Consider the following 16,056-nt stretch of genomic DNA (forward strand, 5'->3'; position numbering starts at 1 on the left):
TACTTAGGCATACTGAACGTCCTCTCACCATTGTTAAGATGTTCATGCTCTCAAGTCACTCGTGGTTATAATGAGTGTTGAATCACCTGCTGTGTTCAATCCAGGCTGCTTATAAAAACTGTAACTGTAACCTGTTTTTTACTTACAGAGCACAACTATGTAATGTGCAATGCAATAAAGGTAACCTAACCTAAACTACATGATCAACAATAAACCTGTAACCTGTTTTTCACTTACAGAGCACAACCATGTAGCCTAATGTACAATGCGTCTACAATTAATCACAGTTTATAAACTACTGTAAGTAAACACGTTCCCCAGACTCTCAAACCAGTGTAATGTTTTGACTAAATAAAACTGTAATGTTCCATAATCAACAATAAACCTGTAACCCGTTTGCACAGCAGATACGTAGCATGAGTTACGTAGGAAGGTTATAGGTAACGGAGGGAGGGGAATAACAGCAAGCGCATCAGACATTTCCTAAAAATAAATATTGTTCACCGCACCCGCACCTCGAGTCCGAGTCGAGTCTGAAGTCTTTTGAGGACGAGTCTCAAGTTGAGACTTAAGTCGCACTCGAGTCCAAGTCTCAAACTCAGGTCCCCATCTCTGCTAAAGAGTGGATGCGCCACAGCCGCAATGGAAGAGGAGGTTTCTGCATCTGCCATTTCCCAGGAACTGTTGTGGCAGGAAAAGCTTGGACTACTCCTCAATTTATGCCTGAATATAATTTAAAGATATTGAAGAAGGCCCCTGGACACTCTTGGTTAAATACTGATCTACTTTGACTTGAAGCATAAGACAGGACATGTTTCCTTTTTCAATTTTTTACGAAATTAAAGCTGCATTCATCAACTAACCACCATCTTTTCCCTGATTCCCCATTTTTTTTGCCTAAACCTAACCACACATGAGACACATTACGCACACCGCAGTCTCCGCTGTCAAAGTCTGTGCTTTGTACGCCCACTATCCACCCCAACCATCTCCCTCTGGCTCCTGTGCAGCACAAAAATGCAACACTTAATCAACTGGGGAAAATGTTGCTGGTGAACATAAACCAGGCAGCAACTACATCTCCTCAAAAACATATAAAGCTAAATCATATAAACTTTTTTTGGAGACAAAGTTGCATAATGAGATGGATGAGGAGGGGGGGGGTTAAGACAGCAAGGCTGCACACCTTTTTTTTTTTGCAGCAATTCTCCAGCCTATTCCCATAATGGAAATACATCTGTTGGCCTGGCTGTCTGAATTACCTTATAAGTCAATGTAGATGTTGACAAGCTGTCTCAGTTTTTCAGAGATAAGGTGGCCACGTCTGTCTTGTTCTAACTTATTTGAATAAATATACTCTATCAAACAATGTAGTGTGCAATAAATGTATAACTTTCAGTAAAAATGGCACATTGTTTACAACTGATTGCATAATGCCTGCATAATAAAGTATGTGTGTATTTAGTTAACTTCAATACATATTTCAAGCAACTCACTATTTATTTTCAGGAAGAATCCCCTGATAATGCGTAGTCTGTGTAAAACCAAGGCCAAGTATGTTTTATGGATAGTAAGCCAACAGTCAAACTGTAATAGTTTACTCCAAAAATGTTTGAAAAAACTTAAAAGCACATTTCTTCTCCCTCACTGAGAATTCTAGTATCTATTCCAGGCAAACCACAGACATCATTTCAAAGTAGTGAAGGTGCTGATTTTGACAATTTCATGTGTTTTTCATGTCTGTGCATTCAGAGATGTGCCCAGACCAAGTCTAGTTTTAGAAGCATATTCTGAGTCAACCCCTTCCCATCATATCGGCGGAAAAACTGGTACATGCTTGGTCAGGAAGAAGGCTTTATGATTTTAACCAGCATGATGTCAGGATAACTGAATAACGTTAATCAAAATCTAAATTCAGTCTGGTTATCAGGCTCAAAGCCCACTTCACCAGCGGAATTTGAACACAACCTTGTTGTCAAAATGAGTACAATAACAAAAAAACATTTAGCAATTGAGTTCATCTTTAAGTTGCATTAAAGTACACAATCAGACAGTAGTTAAATATTTCTACATCCATTTTTTACTCACTATTACTGAATTAGATTTTTGGAGAAAAACTATTTGAACACCAGAGCTATTCCCAAAACGTTTATTAATATTATTTGCAATTTCATGGCAGCACAGTGTCCTTAGTCCTTGAATTGTTTTTTACACTACATCCCATTCATTCAGTATTTTTAGTGGTCCTGGTGCTGCAGACGCTGACCATGGTGCTGATAATCCAGGACGACTCCCCTGCTCTTAGATTTAAAACAGTAACACAACAACACACATTGTACATGTTGCACTCTATGCTGACCAACTCTGGCTGGATCACAGATCAATGACTAATAACCCTGCAAGTCTGATGATTCACTTGCCAGAATTTTGCTCAAGCCAAGGCTCCTGTTAAACTCTTTCATTACCTTTGCCTTGCAGCTCATCACTTCCAATATTTAAAAAAGGATCATTAGAAATCTCATTATGTAAGAATAAAGCACTTCAATCTTTTAGATGAGCAGTGAGATATCATCTCACTTCTTAAAAATCTAGGCTACCGTCGTGTGTTGGGCACACCTGATAAGACATGAGGGGGTCTGTGGAGCGAGTAATGCGGGCAGAGTGTGAAACAAATTGGCTGACGGTGGTTGTTGATACAACTCCTCAAATCAGGAGCAGACAGCTCCTGAAAAGTCAAGCTCATGACAGACTTTATGTAGTGTTGGTGTTGCACCGATTGTGTCAGACGTAAAAAAAGTGACCATGTCAACAGGTGTTACAGGGCAGTTTTTGCTATCAGAAAATAATACAGCCAACTACAAAATAAATGACGCATAATGTAATGTTCCTGCGTAATGACCACTTCTCTGTAATTGTTCCTTTTGAGTACAAAATAGCTCAGCGACATATCGAGGAAATATAGCCTACCAAACAGAGAGAGAAAGACAAGTCTGTGTAGGCTACTAAGAGGAAAAGAGCCACATTGCTGCATATTTTGTTCATAAGAGAGTCGCAGCGAAAGTAGGCTATAGCGACTGGTAGTGTCATAGCATTTTGCTTAAAAAACCCACAATGTTTCCTTACCTGTGAACTAACCGACGTCCAGCACAAGAAAAAGTTTAAGACTAAAATCCACACGGACAAGTTCATAGTTCGTCGGTCTGCCTTTTTCTCCAGCATATTAAAAATACCACTACACGTTCATTTCAATTCAAGCAACCTTATGCTTGAGGTTAACATCCCCTCTGTTGCCAGCGCATCGTTGAGGAAGAGCTTCACATTATCAGAAAGTTTCATCGCAAGTCGCGGCGGACCAAAGCGGAGCTGCCCGGCGCAGCGGGGAAGGATGCGGCACGGGACTTCATCAAGTAACAAATCCCACGTGCTTTTACCATTCAGGTCCTCCTCTTGTACACTCGGGAAGCTTCTCAGAAATGACTGCCGTGCCTTTGCAGAGGCAAAGTCCTGGGCGCACGCGAACACACGTTCGCGCGTAAAAACAGCGCTGGACCCGGGCGCGAGGGGAGGCGTACTTCACGTTCAAGTGTCATCATGAAAACCCTTAGCCTATCTGGAGGGTAAAGGAGATATGAAGATATGCTCTCCCCTCGCTTAGTCATTAATGGCACGCACTGTTGATAAAGGGGACGGGGCATCCGCCGATTGCGTCACTTTTGGCAGGAGTGTTTTTGACGCACAGACGTGTTTTTCTATGGTAAACTGAAATATGTTAATTAAGTCTGTTTTATTTAAATGAGCGCAAGTGTCTAGTAGCCTAAACCTCCAAGTTCAGCTAAATCAACTCACCCAGCTTATACATTTGAATATGGTAGGGCAACATTTGAAACGTGTCCCCTAACTGAACTTCAATATTTTGTCCTCTTTTAGCTGTTCTTTTGCTCTCCAAAATATGTTTTTTAGCTCTTAAATGCTTAGTTATATAGTGTCTGTCTGCTGTTTGGTGCAGTGTAGTCTACATTGGTTTGTATAACTTTTTCTTTTTTTTTTTGCTGAAGGCTAAAATATACAATGTTGATTATGCCTGTAACTGCTTTTAAAAAAAACAAAACACTTAATAACACTAGAATGTAATAAATAATCCAGACGGCTTATACTTTTCTACAAGACACTCTGCATTGGTTGAATAAAACAATAGAGCCACTAATACAAAATAGTGTGTAAAGAATGTATATTTGTAGGCTAAAACTTATGATTGATAGATTATGAACAAGTTGTCTGTTCCTCATTTAGCTGAAGCTAAGAGCACACTCGTCTGTGACCGTAGAACTTTTATTAGAATCGACCCAACTATTCAGAACAATCCATTCAACTTGCAATTTAACAGCATCGCAACTCATGTTAACCTGAGTCATTGCAATCTTTTTTTCATTTTTTTTATAGAGTATTCCTTTCATAAGGTACAGACGATGGTGTTGAAAGAGTTCTCCATGGTCCTGACAAGGCGAAGGCAGCAGCCCAATTTAAACCATGGAACAGGCGCTGGTGAGACACAAGCCTGCCAGCTTATTTTTCTCTCACTGTATCACATATGTGCTTTAATCAGGTTGTGATTTAAGAAGGCATGAGAGTGGATCACACCTCACCTACTAGCACAAATAATTGCCATGCTTTGTTAACAGTAATTATGGGTGGAAAACCATCCCTATTCTCTTTTAAAAGGTCTGGAACTGTTTATAAAGCACTTTGAGCATGCATCTCTAATTATGTTGCCTAGCCTGTGGCACGTGGGCTGAGCCTGTCTGGTGACTCATTAATGAGCTAATACATTTAGCGCATACATCATGGATATCACACTGTGTACAGAATTGTGTACAGATGGCAACTGTTGATGCCCTGCAGCTGTCAAATTGACATTCGTGGACCACCATTAACCCAGCATGTCATGGGTGTAAAATAAACCACTTGACAATGTAAAAAAAACTTTCTGAATTCATTTTTTGCAGTAATAGAAAGAGAATCTGGGAGCAAGCATCCTCTCTCACATAAGAAATAGTTTGAGTAGGCTATGATTATTGTGTGATTTTACACCTAAGTGCTTATTCCCCCCCCCCCCATTAGTTGAAAAGGTTATCCACTTATATTTTCATGATTGCTCTTCAGCATCCCACAAAGGCCTTCTCACAGTGCTGAAGCAATGGCCTGGGCGGGTTCCATCCATCCACCCTGATGACACCCATGAAATTCCGCCGTTGTGAAAACTTAAAGCCTCTCTAAAGCTCATTCAGTGCAGACTCACAACTATATTGCTCCTAGGTGCTTGCTTTCACCACGCAAATTGCACATACCTCTGGAAACATTGCGCAGAGTAAGAAGGGCTATTTGGGTGTATAAAGCAAAAGTAAGTGTGGTATTGTAACACTGAAGACACAAACGGGCCAATCTATTTACATGATGTGGCATTCTGACATAATACCAATCAGGAGAGACTTGACTGAGTCAACAACAAGAATTAATTGACATGTGATACATTGAAAATGAGAATGTGAAAAGTCATTGTGCGATTAGACCCCGTCGTGATGACGAGGGGGTGGTGAAGCTGCAGAGGCATAGAAACCCCCCTTATGGCGTGTAGACACTGGTGGTGGTTAGGGTTGTCGCAATAACCGCAAGATTTAAATTCCGCACTATTGGCCTACCTCGGAGGATGGCAAGCACCTGCAACAACCACAATGTTCATACTTTACACTTCAGGGCGCGTTAAATTAACAAATTAGTGCTTCAAAAGTTCAACAACCGTAACAAGCTCTGTAACGGCTCAAGGACGAATCGCTATGGACTGTAAGAGACCTGATTTCAAACTTGGAAGCTTTAAGTGTTGCTGTGTTTTGTGTTGTTTTAATGTTTATTTTCAAAGGTTAGCTAACTTGTCGTTGGCATATTGCGCGGCTAATGTGGCTAGCAGGCTCGGTGATGTTGGACTAACGTTGTGATCCTGAGGGACAGTTGAGAGAAACTGTGAACGGTAAACCTGATTTGAAGCTCACTAAGAAACATGCGTAGTGTGTTGGATGCCTGCAGCTGGTTTTCATGTTGCTTTCTGTGGAAATTTTGTCATAACATTACTACAGCGCAGTGTTTAGTTGTGGACAGCCCATTCTGCTCCACACCGTCTGTGTGCGTTGCTGCGGTATGTAAATTGACGTGCTAGACGTGACCTGAAGGTAATGACATAGCTAACGTTCGTGTGAAAAAGACACGGTCAGACTACAAAAATGAGTTTGCTTGGCAATGTTGTTGACTAGCACCCAGCAGTTAGCGGCTCGCTGTGCAGTGAGATGAGATCCACAGATATTCTTACCAAATTACTTAATTGATGAAAAATGCAATAATACCGCAGAGGGAAATTACTTCACAGCGACAGCCCTAGTGGCGGTGAGATAAAAGGATAAAAGGATGGAGAAGATGCTGGGGATCTGAGAGAAGAGGCGAAGGCTTCTGCTGAGTTTGAAGTGGGCCTGGATTTGATAATGGGGTGGAGGAGGGTTGCAGCGATTCATACTGAATGACAGCCGGTGGCAGAGGAGAGAACAGATTTAAAGTGTGAGAGTGACTACATGATTGGCTGAGCGAGAGAGAAAGAGAAACGAGTTGTGAATGATTGATGCTTAAAGATAGTCCTTTATTATTTTTTTGTTTTTAAATTTCACATTTGATACTGATTTTTTGGTTGTTTTTTAATTAATTTATAAAAAAATTTGTTTATTAATACATACACACGTTTACAGTTTTAGCTATTTAGCTATTTATTTTATATTTTTATGTTTTAACACACACTTTTACTGTTTTATTTATTTAATTTTATTTTTAATATTTATTTATACTTTATTTTTATATTTTATATATTTCTTATCATATTATTTTAACACACACAAACACACTAAATATTTACTTATTTAATTCAATTAGTTGTTGTTAAAGTAATTTTGTTGTAGCTTTGGCAATATTATTGTTTTACATTCATGCCAATAAAGCTTATTTGATTTGATTTGATAGTCTTCCTGGTTTGAAATTACACCGAGCTTCATTAATAGGGTAGTGAAAAATAGTTTACTCCCTTCCCTGTGTTGATTGTAACGTGTCTATTCCCCACTGCCATTACTCTCACTGTGGTGAACACTACTTTACTGGTTCACTTCACCTCCATCAGCAGCTTCAGTCAAGTATATTTTCATCATTGCTCATCTCAGATATCGATCTGTCTCAAAGGACGTGGATATGAATCTTTTGAAATTGTGAACACGGCTTGTAAACAAACATGACTCAGTTTGAGTGAGTAATAAAATTTTATGTCACTTTTGAGCATATAAAGCTTACACGCTGCTGCATTCGAACTAAGTAGAGTTTTACAAATGTGCTGTGGAGCCCTTTCTTGAGCTTTCACTGACATGTTGTGTTGTGCTCTCCCACTTATTCGCACTATTGCTGAGTTTCCTTTTCAGGCCCCAGCTCCTGTAGAAGCCTTGGTCATTTTACAGTGTATATGTGATAACCATTAATAGGTTTATACAAACTATATTGATTTTGTTCTTAAATAAGTCACAAAAAGTGTAGCAATTTATATTTAGAAAGCTCAGTTTAATAGCTAATTAGCATTAAACCATGTGCTTGGCCCGGGCGTTGGGGATCAATGTAAGTTAGCTCGACGAAATAAAGCTTAAAAACTGGGTCGTTCTTCAATTAAACTAGTGTAACTTAATGGACTGATAACTTTTAACAAAACAAAACCAAAGAAAATAAAACGCAAGTAGAGTTGCTGTTAAACGAGGGAAAGCTGAGGTCACGGCACTTCGTGTGTATAGCTTGAAACTAACAAAGGGCGTTCGCTGCGCCGGGCCGAACTCTTAGGGCGTTGCCAGGAGAGGGGGAACGCTGGGCGCGTGTCGAAGCGCCGTTGAAGAGCCAGGAACAAGCAAAGGACAAGAGAGACAGCCAGCGGATGTGTCGCTGCTTTTGTCATTTGGGGCGTGGTTCCCAGAGGGCAGTCCTTTGTTGCCCTGAGGGGGCTTTGTTTCCGGTTTCCGAGAGACCGACATTAAAAATCAAAAATCTATTTGCGCGTATTGTAATCAAATATCTTCCCACAATCAAACCTTAATTGTCACACGGCTGTACAGTTCTTAGTTTTAAGCACTTGATAAAAAGGAAAAACAATGTTAGCAATAATTATTTTGTCCACTTGGGGGAGCTCTGGTTACATGAGGAGTAGATATTCAACTTTGATTATTCTTTATACAAGCCTATGCTCCGGAGCTGTGGAATTTAGTCATTTTTAACTTTACATTCAAGCTGGAATATTAATCGACTGTAGGATGACATTTCTTTATCATCATTTCTAAAGGAGTTGTCAGAAAGTGTTGGGAACAAATCATTGGTTACACATAAAATAAAGGAATGTCATTAACCTTGCTGAAACATTAAAACACTGCAAAATTAACTTTAGATTCCCCCTTTCGCATTCCACATCACACTTGCACATCAGCTAAAAGAAGAGACGAGAGTGGAAAGTTGTGCCAGGAGAGAACTTATTATACAGCATCCAGTGATGAAATATATTGTAGGTAGGTGCAAACATTTTTCAGGGACATTACTTAAATTAAAAATTGTCTTATTTCACCCCTGTCCAGACTACTGCTGATGAAAATCAAAATTGTGTGTAGACATGTTATCTTTTGCAGTAAATTAAATGTCAAAGCTGAGCTGTATCCACTAACCGCCTTGTGTTTAAGAAATAATAACTGGTCAGAAGAGTGCAACTACCGTAGAAAATCTCTTCGGCAAACCCATGTTTTGCCTCTCATAAATTGGTACTCAAACCTGACAGACACCCAGAGAAGCGTGGCTGCTCTACTTCTGAGTGTCTGAGATGAGAGCGGAGCTGATTGAGACACAGAGAGCAGTAAGACCTGCCAACTCGCTTCCCAGCATGGAGTTTGTGTTGTGATGGTGTAAATTAGCCACTTGTCAACCTTCCTGGTTAACGAACACTCTTCTGTTCATCCTCACCTTTTAACCGCTACCTTTTCAATTTTTCTATTATTGCTGGTTGACAAAGAGTTAGGCATCACACATGTATATTCAAGGGGGACAAAACACAGTAAAGGGATGAGGTAGTGTGACAGCCCCTCTGCTGGGTTCATACTGCTGTAAATATGCTTTCTGTCTACAGGGCTGCAGACTTGGGGTGCTTTTCCCGAACAACCAACAACATCTGTTGGTACCACCGTGTCCTGAGACTAACTGAGTTTGAACCAACATAGTTCGAACTAACATGTTTCCGGGTGTGTTTGTCTGAATTTCACAGCAGGAAACTCACAAGACGTCATATTCTGCCTAAATATGTCAGCTGTGATAGATATTAAGTCACATTGTTGTGCTAACTTATTATTTAGGCTTTTCATATTATAGTCGTACCAGCAATAACAAGAAAATCAACAATAGTGTTAATGAAATCAACAATATAAATAATATAAATAATATAACCTTATCGTTTTATTTTGTCTAAATATAGGCTATAACTTAGAAGACAATATTAAGAACTATTAGCGATTACAAGACATTTAGTGAAATAGGTTTAATTCGCAAGTATCTTCAGTTTAACAATTTAACACTATTATAATTCCCTTGGCCGCAAATGGTATCAAGGTCTTAAGAATCACTCAGCGGCTGAACATGTGAATGTGCTCTATTGAGACAGACACGGGCTCGAATCCTGTGAGTCCTCTATTTATCTTTGTTATAATGGCAACGAAAGCTCTCAGGGATTTATCCATTACAGTACTTTCATGAATTTTATGCTGTCCCTTTATATATTTTATCATATATGTGTGTAATGAAGATTAGAGAACACCCTTGGTCCTTAGAGGCCTAGAAATATACATGAAGGTCAAAAGTTATGTCTTTACATTCTCCATTTTGTCCTTTAATCTTTTTACTGGTGACTAACATTAAATCAAGTTATTGTGAATAGATGGGCAATCTCTGAGAAAAACACCTGCTGTTTGTAGATGGTCTATAAGATACTTGTATTGAATCAATGCAACCCTACCCATGACCCGACAAATACATTTAAAAGTACTTTTATAACTACATTTTAAAAAACCTTCACCTTAAATATGTTTGTACAGCAGGATTATCTAACATTCCCTGCTTAAAACTCATTAAATCCGCCTCCTAACATTGGATTTTCTGCTATCTGTGAAGTAGTCACTGTGAACTAAGCTTCTAACCACAGGTCAGGAGTTGAAGGTTGAACTATGCAACTTGATGCGAACGTTCGTCGGAACTATGGTTTCGGGGAACATTTGCGTCGCTTAACGATGGTTCGTACTTTGTTGTAATTGGTTTCTGTTCTTTGTTTTTACAGCACAACATCCATGCAGCACATCTTCACCCATACACTCTTCCAGATTCTTCCCACTCATTGGTTTTGCTTATTTTCCTGTCAATAAATAATTTTGTTATTTAGTTTACCCATGTCGTGTGTCTCCCGTTTTTGTTACAGTCCAAGAGGCGGGCTGTGACAGTAGTTGTCCATAATGTGTATTACCTACAGTAGATGGCCCTCTTTTAGGTGTCTAAAATACGTTTTGCTGCTGACGCTGTCCATAGCAGTACATTGCTTAGCTTCTGTGTCAGTACAGTTCTCTGCTTCTCCAAACTGGGGACACACTGACCGCCATCTACTGCAGGTAATACACTGTGGATAAGTACCTCATGCAGCCCCACTTCAACAAACTGAAGCTGACCTTTTAACAGGCCTTGACCAGCCCATCTAAAAACTTTAGGTGAAAATACCTATGTTGACCCAACATGTTGACAACAGATGTACTCACCACTATAGAAGTTACATTTATGCAACATTCTATATTGTATTTTTCAACAATCTTATCAAGTTTAAGAAAGACAAATAGGAAAGTACAGTTAGTAGGAGCCAATTTTTTCAAGGCCCTAAACCAAGCTGCTGCAACATAAATTAAATTCTGAAAGGGATATTGAGCAAAGTGGTTTATTGAACTACTGAACAAGGACATGTGATGGTGTATATAATGATGTAAAAGGAAATTGCAAGGAAAAAAGAGGCTGAGTGAGCTTTGCATCACTGAAAAGCATAACCACATCTTCTCCTAACTTACTGTAAAACCATGTGGTTTTAGTTGCCTAAAATGTGAAAGAAATTGAAATTTTAATTTCTTAATTTTTGTAGATTGCTGGGGCAGGGGCTTTGTCCTACGCTGGTAGACACAGAAATAATCAAATTGGATTCAACACTGAAACCCGCTGGAAACTCTATCTCCTTTGTTTAGTTACCCGCCTCATTGACCTTTACATAATTTGAATAAAAAAATTCAATATGACCACAGAAGTATCATAGAAAGAAAACATAGTTATCAGCTCAGACTATTAAACCCATTTTGAAGGGTATAATCACTCGGGAGAGTCTGAGTAAGAATGTTTTATAACTGCTAATGAGAATGTCTCATTTTTCAGAAACAGCATATCTTCCTATCGGGTTTGTTTTCAAACTATTTCAGTTTGCAGGCGCAGACTGAGTCTGGGACTAGTTGTACTTGTGTGGGGGCTGACTGTGGATGGCGCCAACACTATTCGCACAAATGCATTTTTAATTATGGATTTTCTTGGAAATATTATGAAAAACACCATTTTACCTGCCAATGATCCCCTTTATATTTCAACAAATCATTCACAAGTCGTGATGGAGTGAAGGGAGGTGATCAAAGGTGGGTATGTTTGTATTCAGGAGAGAGGGAAGTCATTGTCATTCTGCAGATCTTCAAAATGCAAAGGCCAAGAGGAAAGAACACATACTGTGCAATTCACAAAATGATTCACTGCAATGTAATTGATTATAAAGCTTTGTCGGATGCTATGTTTTACTCTAGACCCAGTGATTTTTGTCCTGTATAGAATGTAATAGAACATTGCATAGAAATCACATCAAATATATTGTATATTCTATATACAAACAGAATAGGTTGTCTGTCATTCTTACTGTTTGTTTTTTCTGTGAATTTGTTTTATTCAAATTGTTCTTTAAAATCAGTCATACCTCCTTGAACAGAAAAGTGACAGGTGCTTCCATTTTTTGCTACCTAATATTTCAAATTCACTACATATCAGTTGAAATTATGGTAATATGAATAATTTCAAACTACTTTGCGGATTCAAATTTTACATGCAAAACATTACCAGCTTATAGAGTGTGATGCATTATCGTACATTAAACTACTCCATGGTATATAAAGTAGCTCAAATTAGCTCCTCTCCACTCCCCCCTGCTGAATCTGATCTGCTGCAGATTATCTTAACATGAAAAACACTTGACTGTTGTGTCTTTCCAGCGTGGGATGAGAGAGGTGAATGGAGTTATATTTGGACAAGTCTGACTAACTGACCATTTCACTAAATACAATGACAGTGTCAAAATTATGGAAATCAATACAAGCCAGCGCACCTCACTGTTTCCATGACTACAAAAAGTGTCCAGTGTGATATTTGCTGTACGCTGCCATTTAAGTTAACCAGTATTCAGTATATTTGACTATTGAGGAACTAAACCTCAATATGCTCAGCAGTCTTTTATTGTATGGGCAGCATACATTCATCACCTTTATATCAACCCATGCATTATAGTAGCAGGAGATTGTAGCCCTCAGAAGTTATGGAGTCCTGTACACGCACTACACAGTTAAAGTTTTATTCTATAGAAATAAGTATAAATTCAGCATTGTACAAACCCAAGAAGTGCCTTGACACCTCTTCTTATGGGGGTGAAGAGTGCAGCTTTAACCTTTTGGAAACACCTTTTTCCAGGTTAAATGCCTAAAATAACACCCAAAATAAATCAGGAATTTGGCCTGGATGCATAATTCTGGTCTCCTTTGATAGGTCAGAAGCTAAGGAACATGAATTTATTTTTCCATTTAAGAGGAAATGGAGAAGCAATAAAGGAAAACATGATATTTTCATCCTCGCCTGCCTAGTATAAAATCTATATTTTAATAGCAGTATCACCATCAAAACCATCGTCCTGTAGATTATGATGCAACTAAATAACTTTTAATACACCTGGAATACACCTGTAACTTTAAATTTGAGGAAAAAATCTAATATACAACAGTTATTACACAATTTTTCAAAGATATACCGGGCAAATGTCCATGTTTTGGCACTTATATGAATATGAATATACTATATGTGCACTTCCATTGGGAGTTTTCTTCAAAACACTATTTCTGTCAATACAACCACGTTCCAAATAACATAAAGCTTCCAAAACATTGAAATACTGAGAAAAACAGCGAATATTCATCAACATTCCTATGACCAAAGCATTCCCATAATTTACAGTCCCACAACTTGAGTACAGAACATCCTACAGGGCTCTCTTTGTATTGAGCAGACGAATCGCTTGATATTTTGGATGTCTGTGTAGCTACTACGGGTCGGCTAGTAGACGATGATAAAGTCTGTCTGTTCCAAAGCAACACTTTTTCTCTGCTACAGTTTATGGAGAGAATCGAAACTTAAGAGCGCAGCGGTATTGCGCAATACCAAGATGGCAGCCCAGTAGCTATTTTTACACACAGACAACAGCTGTTTATGTTTTTATTATTTTCTGGTTAATAACTGTGAGTTTGGTGATTTGAGTGATACGAGTTACACGGCTTTCTTTAGAGTGGTCGGACAGCAGTGTAGAATGAGATGAGAGAAATCTGGATGACAATAACTGCAGTCATGTGCAGTGTTCACAGAGCAATTTTTGTTGTGATATAGGTTCATTTAGACACTTGGTGTTTGATATTTGGTGTGGATTATAAATGGTTGGTTTGACATTCTGGCTGAGCCTCCTAGCTTCACGGAGGTGTGTGACATGCATAGAGGGACAAAATACTAGGATCAGACGTGAATCTAACATTTGCATTTTGCGCAAGAAAACGGTCGTTCTCCCACGTACTGGGCAAGTCCATGCTTATTTACTCTGCAGGACTCACTCTTGGGCAGAAGAGATGTTGAAAGCATCCATTAATGTATCACTCCAGTTAATATTACCCAGTACTAATGGGTCAACCTTATCGTGAGTGAAACATGATAAATTACACCTACTCACAGAAACTGGGAAATTCATGTATTTAGCTCAGGCAGACCTAACATCTTATCTTGTAAATGTGTTCCTGCACTAGAATATCTTTAGATAAATGTACAAGTTAGAACCAGTGTTAGGTTTTAGTGGTGGATGGACCCATAAGCGGACACAGACTCGAATATAAGGTATAACAAAAAGATTTAATTCACGTGAATTTGCAGTGGAACTGGAAAAGTGTGGCCGAAGGTGGAGCGAGGTTGGCAGGCCAAGGAGTGGAGCATGTGGTGGAATAATGGTAGTGGAAGCTGGCAAGTTGGAGTGGAGAGCGTGGCTGTAAAATGGAGTCAGTCCGAGTTCTGCAGCACAGGAAAAAACACAAGTCGGGAAGAGTAAGTTTCTCCCATATACGTGACAGCTGTTTCAGTATAATGATTACATCAGTGTGCTATTGAGTGGGAGGAAAATTCGGTATATGTGACAGTCAATTTCAATGCAGACCAAAGTTTTGCCAATTGTTTGGGTTTTTGCAAGTATCTTTTCAACCTACACCTCAAATATGATAGGAATAAAATCAAAAAACTCCACAGTGTGCTCAAAAGGGCATTATAGACAATATATTTGAATTGTCTGAGATTGCTGCAGAAAAGGGCATTACTGAGCAAAGGATGTGTTTTAGTTGTGAATACTTGATTTTCTGGAAATACCAAGTTATAGCTCACTTAAAATGCTATGTTTGTCTGGAGGCTGTTTTTATTACAGGCAGGAATCTAATAGAATAGAATAGAATAGAAAGCAGAATCTGTTGAATCCTGGATGTGTTTTCAGGAAGAGATTGAATCAAATAATTGAATTTAGCAATGAACCTAGGCATGCCATTAACTTTTTCACAATAAATGTTTTCAGCATTATGTGGTTCCACTTAGAGATCACATTTGAATTATATTCTCCACAGCCCCCTCACACCCTATCTCTCTCTCTAGCTCTAACTACAGGTTGACTTACGATATGGGTGGGCTTTGTTTATTCCAGATCTTCATTCTCCTAACTCTTTTAATCAAGTGACCTTGCTCTCTAGCACATAAGCTATTGCTGAATTTATAATTATCAATGACTGTCTTCTGCCCCTTGCATTCAGATATTATGCTGTGCAGTTAGAAGGAGGACATGTCTTTGAGTTTTCTGTTTTATGTAGAAAGCAGTTCTCATATACTGTACACCAGAGTCAGAAATCAACTGGGTTGCCTTGGAAACATTTGTGGCTTTACATATTTACAACAACGCCTCGCATTAACATTAAGTTATCTCAGTCTGTTCTGTTCAGTTTTTTTCTAGTTTAAAGTTTCCTGTCATGCAAAAAACATTATGGCAGACCCAGAAAGTGACATGGAAAAATGTTACCAATAGCTACAATTTTCACAAAAAAATAATGCCATTCAAACCCACTTTTCAAAGACAAAGGGCCTGATTGTAGCGCCTTACACACTTCATTTAAATGTCCAGCACTTAAATAAATTGCTGTGAAGGGTGCCATAGACTGAGCAAAATTTGTAAAGCTTTAGATGTTCCATTTCATTAGCCTCCAGGCTTGTTATTTTTCTGGCAGGAATCATTTTTACATTTTTGTCAAATCAAAAATCAGATTAGAATGAATCACCCTCAAAGGTATTGAGATGACCCCGCTTTGCTCTAATTACTAGTTAATCCAAATACACCACACTACGTAGGAAAGAGATGACTGAGATCCATTTCCATTTCAAGATTTGTTTTCTTGGCTGTTTTTGGACCTGAATTTAATATCTTGGACCATTATGCTGTTGTGTTTCTACAGGTCTTCAGGTGCCAGACTATATAAGATTTTTTTTATATACAGCAAAAGCCATTACCTTGTTCCA

At 38.7% G+C, this 16,056-nt stretch overlaps 1 protein-coding gene across 1 annotated transcript in view; it reads right to left on the minus strand.

Annotated features, from left to right (window-relative positions):
• pth2ra (parathyroid hormone 2 receptor a) overlaps positions 1-3,554 on the minus strand; it is a 67,705-nt gene extending 64,151 nt beyond the window's left edge. Inside the window, 1 exon segment of the mRNA XM_038720651.1 lies at positions 3,124-3,554. Coding sequence (XP_038576579.1) covers positions 3,124-3,219 — 96 coding nt within the window. The 5' untranslated portion in view covers positions 3,220-3,554.
• Between the last annotated feature and the right edge of the window lie 12,502 nt (positions 3,555-16,056).

This window comes from Micropterus salmoides, unplaced genomic scaffold, assembly GCF_014851395.1.
Source record: "Micropterus salmoides isolate LMB-PRFRI ecotype aquatic unplaced genomic scaffold, ASM1485139v1 Ms_hic_scaffold_15, whole genome shotgun sequence".
NCBI classification, from domain to species: Eukaryota; Metazoa; Chordata; class Actinopteri; order Centrarchiformes; family Centrarchidae; genus Micropterus; species Micropterus salmoides.